Source organism: Phascolarctos cinereus, unplaced genomic scaffold, assembly GCF_003287225.1.
Source record: "Phascolarctos cinereus isolate Bilbo 61053 unplaced genomic scaffold, phaCin_HiC Scaffold_215;HRSCAF=799, whole genome shotgun sequence".
NCBI lineage: Eukaryota > Metazoa > Chordata > Mammalia > Diprotodontia > Phascolarctidae > Phascolarctos > Phascolarctos cinereus.
Genome location: NW_027555531.1, coordinates 1 through 5,244, shown reverse-complemented (window position 1 = coordinate 5,244; position 5,244 = coordinate 1). Strand labels below are relative to the sequence as shown.

Here is a 5,244-nt window from a genome sequence, read left to right as displayed (position 1 = left end):
GGGAAGGTGGCCTACCAATTCCAGATCTTAAATTGTATTATAAAGCAGCAATCATCAAAACTTCTTGGTACTGGCTAAGAAATTGAGTGGTGGATCAGTGGAATAAGTTAAATATGCAAGGCACAGTAATCAATGTCTATAGTAATCTATTATTTGAGAAACCCAAAGACCCCAGCTTCTGGGATAAGAACCCACTCTTTGAAAAATAATCTGCTGGAAAAACTGGAGAAGAGTATGGCAGAAACCAGGCATAGACAAAAATCTCACACCATCTACCAAAATAAAGTCAAAATGGGTGCATGACTTAGATATAAAGGCTGACACTACAAGCAAACTGGGAGAGCAAGGAATAGTTTACCTATCAGATCCATGGAGAACTGAGGAATTCATAACCATTTGCTTTAATAGTTTTGGTATTGTATTGGTCAGCCAGTCCCTAGAACTTCCTCAAGTAGAGTCAGTTCCTTTCATACCTCAAGGCCCAAAAATCCTTTCAGGTTGATTCAGGAAACTACTTACATCAGCTCAAGCTATGAACACTTTTTTTATACTTGATTACAAGTTGTCATATTGCTGTATGCATGTAGTACTGAGAAGATTAAAATGGATCCTATATCACTTTCTTATTGATCTTATTTACAATTAATTGATTATGCCTTATAACTGACTACTTAGTTATGGTTCTATGTCTCTAAACGTAGTTCAGAATTCAGCTGACCTGTAAGGGGTTAAGGTTTGAAATCCAGTTCTCTTGTTAATCACTGTGCTATTCTTTTCTTAAGGAATTCTGAAAACCTTAAGGGAACGGGGCTTGCCATAAGGGAATTGGGCCTAATATCTTTACACCCCCAAACTATCCTTCAGGGATATCTGCTTTGCCATCCAAAGAAATCTAGACCATTATCTTGGACAATGAAAGTAGACTCAAAATAACCACTTCTTACTCATAGAGGGGAAAGGAGGAGGGTTGGTGTTAGGACCCACTCCCAGTTTCCAAACAATCATGTTGTTCCCCACACTTCACTATGTAAAAACTCATGTTGACCTCTCCCCTTGATGTCATCTATCCTGTTCCGTTCTTTGTTCTCTACTTGCCAGAATCTATACAAGGGGTACTGTTTTTTGCTTGGGATCTTTGGCTAGACACTGAGGCAGTTGTTGACCCATCTTTCTCTCAGGTCATGAAGCCTTGAGAAAAGAATGTATTCTTGCTTAGAGAAAGGTGCCTTAATTTACCTTTTTGTTAAATTTAACTCACAACAATATTCAGTACTTTGTTATACCTCAAAAGGGCATGTTAAAATGTCAGAGAACTTACTCATTATGTAGATAACATGAAAATCACAGATAAAGCAAACCTCAGCAGTATGGGAGAGTCAAATTCAGAAAGGAACAGAAGGTCAAATCAGCAGCAAGTATTTATTCATTGGGCATTTACTATGTGCCAGGCACAGTGCTAAGTACTGGGGATATAAAGAAAGGCAAAAGATTCTTCTTGTTTTTAAGGAGGTCAGTCTCACTCAGAGAGACAACATTAAAATAATAACACACTTTAAATCTCTCTATGTGTGTGTGTGTGTGTGTGTGTGTGTGTGTGTGTGTGTGTGTGTGTACACAGCATAATGGTGGAATTAAAGAGGATGGGGAAATTAGAAGGTGGGGAGTATTTTAGGTAAGATTTAAGGAGGTCAAGGGGGCTAGGAAATAGGGATGAGGAGGAGAAGAATTTCAGCCAGTGAAAATGCACAGTAGAGAGACTGAATCTGTTGTGAAGGGAACAGCAAGGAGATCAGTGTCATTGGATTGATGAGTATGGGGAAAGGACTAAGGTAGAACAAGACAGGAAGGAGCCATGCCACAAAAGGATTTAAAAGCCAAAGCAGAACATGTATTTTATCCTGGAGTCACCAGAAATTGGGGAAAATGTTCAGACTTATGATTTAGGGAGGTGATATTGATAGCTGTGTTTAGTGTGGACTGGAGTGAAGACAGTACTAAGGCTAGGAGAACAACTGTCGAGCTAGCATAATACTCCAGGTGTGAGTTGGTAAAGGCCTACCTCAGGGTGGTTGCAGTACCTGCAGGAGAAAAGGGAGAGTATACTACATTTGTGATTAAAGCTGAAAGGACGATACATAACTACCAATTGATATTCAGGTAGAGGTGAGACTGACAGTGACGCATTAAGAATGAGAGCTAGGTACTGGAAAAGTTGCTTTCTCCTGTGATAGAAGAAAAAACAACACAAGCCACAAAGAGAAATTCACTACACCTGTTTCTGAATATGGGCATCTTTTACTTTGTTCATCATGAGCTCAGTCCATTTCTTGCCTCACTCACACTTCACCTCCTCCCAAGGGAAGTTTTTATCAGGTCTCACATTCCTTTTCCTCACTGTGTGTCTTGCACAGTAATACACAGCTGTGTCCTCAGTCTCAACGGAAGTCATTTGTAGGTATGACATGCTGTTGCCATTATCTCTGGAGATGGTGAATCGGCCTTTCACAGAGTCTGCATAAGATGTACTTCCACTAGTGCTAATTCTTGCAACCCATTCCAGTCCCTTTCCTGAAGCCTGGCGGACCCAATGCATATTGTAACTGCTGAAAGTAAATCCAGAACCTTTGCAGGAGAGAGTCAGAGATTCCCCAGGCTGTATCACATCTCCCCCAGACTCCACCAGCTCCACATCACACTGAACACCTGCAAAACAGACACATTACATTAAAGTCAATGGTCACATGAAGTCACCACTTCACATTGTCCCTTCCTCTCCATAAAACTACCTTGGAAAATGGTCAGAAGGAAAATCCAGTTCAGCCTAAATTTCATGGTGAGTTTCCAGGTTAGTCCTCTGTGGAGAAGGACACAGAGAGTTTGAGTTTGTCTGCCACAGGAGGTACAGGTACAGGTTTGGGGCTGCTTTTCATCCCAGTAGGGAGGGACCCAATTTGCATCTCTTGCTCTATTCAAAAAGAGGAAGAACAACTTCTTCCTCCCAGGGAGAAGTTTCTTCCCTGAACTTCAGAAAGTTCTCTTAGAACTAGTTGCAAAGGACTGGGCAATTTTGTTGAAAGTGAGTATCTCAGAACTGATGATTTTTACTCACTGTCAACCACATCACAACACTTCAATAACACTAAACAGTTGGATCACATGTAGTAGGTGTTTCTGTGCTCTTAATACATTTCTAATTGATCTTAGGCCCATTTCTGAATGTCAAACCTCCTCAAACATCTTCCACTTCCAATGACCAACAGACTGAATCTCTTTTGAGAATCAGTTTCTTCTCAGGGTCTCTTTTCCTGATCCTTGGCACTCTATTGCTTCCAACTCAACTCTTCATCTCCTTTTACCTAGGATTACATTTCACCTAAATTATTTATCTATAGTTTCAGTTATACTCACTCATTGCCTTGATAGGAATACCTCATATACCTTTTTTAAATCTTCTAGGTGGAGAAATTGAGTTATGAAAGTCACTGTTCACAAAAAGAGATTTGCAAGTCTCCTTCAACAACACCTTGTTCCTCAATCAGACAAAGCATATTTAATGGGAGACAGAAACTGTTATCCTTTGTGATTATGGAGCAAGTATGGATAAGATGTCCATGAGATGATCCTTATATTTCAAGTTCCATTTTCATCGCCCAGAAGATCTAGTTCTGCTGCCACCTGCAGAATATTTTATTGCATACACAGAAATATGTTTCCATTCTCACTTCCACATTCTTTTTTTAAAGAAGGGATATTTATAATGTCAGGGGCCTTATCCTTTTAGAGTTCTATGTCTAGAATGGTTCCAATATCATCTTTTTTTTTTCTCAAGGACTCAACTCAGTGGGGGAGAAAAAAAAACAAGTAAAAAGCCAACAATCCCTCTCTTAATCACCATTATAGCTATGGAGTCTTCATCATAAAGCAAGGACTCTGAGCCATGTTTATTGGGTTTCTTTCTCCTGTTATTGTTATTACATTTTGAGTGGCTCCTTCTTACTCTGTGGTTTACCAAATTAAGGATAATTTATAATACAATACAGCTCTGAACAGAGCTCAATGAGTATGGAAGAGAAAACCATAGATTGGTACTCTTCAAGTGCTGACTCCATAAGTCATTGTTTCAGACATGCTGTTATAAGTGTCTTAGATTTTTAAAGTTTTCCCATTTCAGACATAAAATGATCACCCCATGTATCCTATTCACATATAGTAAAGGTTGCAAAACTTGGGAGTGTCTCATTCACTCTTTGTAAAGCAAATTTAAATAAAGCTTAACATTTTTAACTCCCTTAGTTAATATGAACACTTTTGATCAACCTGAGAGTATTTAGGGTGCTTGCTCATATGATGAAGGCAACTGATGACATGGAAACAAAGGCTAGATTAGCCAAGCTCCTTGCCTTGATATAAAAAAAAAAGAAACAATCTAGCAGGCTCTATTTTAAATAGAGTGAGAATTAGCTCTGCTGTCAGAAGTTGAGCTAAGGAGAAAAGCAGCCCCAGGGAATCCAACAGTAAGAACTGGCCAGCAAGGATACTGTTTCGAGAAAAAGTAACATTTTCGCTGTTATAAATAGCCAGATTAACTACAAAAGGCGTAAAAGAAGACACTATCTGCATAAGGAACTGATAAATAGATTATAGAATGATTTTACAAATATGCCAATTTGTGTCTAATAGGGTGGGAGGGAATAAAAAAAGTTATTTACATGATAACTTTTTAAAAGTTTATTTAAACTTATTTAAAGGGAATAGCATGCTGTGCATAATATATTTTCAGTTTCAGATGCAATCACTTTTTATCGTACTATATTATGCAGATGGTTCTTTTATTCCATAAATTGAAAAGGAAATATATTTTAAAACATTTTTAAAGAGCACTATGAAAATTTCACAATAAGAGAAAGGAAGCCAGGGTGCTGAAGTGGCAGAAACTTGAGTTGGCTTGGCCACATGTGTTCCTTATGTGTATCTTTTAACTAGCCTACGATGCATGGGCCCACTCTTCCCATTGATTCTGTGCGTATTTGTGGGAAAGTGTGCTTCATTTGTAGTTGAAAGTTCACACTCTAATTGTTTTCTTTGCTTTGAACTAGTTGTGTCAAGTGGTTTGAGTCCTTGAATGTGGAGTCACAAATACCTGGGGTCATTGACCTTTTCATCATCCAACCTGTAAACATGATGTAGAGGAGTAGACCAACAGGGGAATGTTACATTAGAAAACACACTTTCTGGGGGAATTTT

The 5,244-nt window shown here is 38.7% G+C and overlaps 1 gene segment (V, D, J or C); it reads right to left on the bottom strand.

Moving 5' to 3' along the window:
- Positions 1-2,275: 2,275 nt before the first annotated feature.
- On the bottom strand, positions 2,276-2,916 carry LOC110204291 (immunoglobulin heavy variable 3-74-like). The segment is given in 2 exon segments: positions 2,276-2,703; positions 2,787-2,916. Coding segments are annotated over 2 exon segments (417 nt in total).
- Between the last annotated feature and the right edge of the window lie 2,328 nt (positions 2,917-5,244).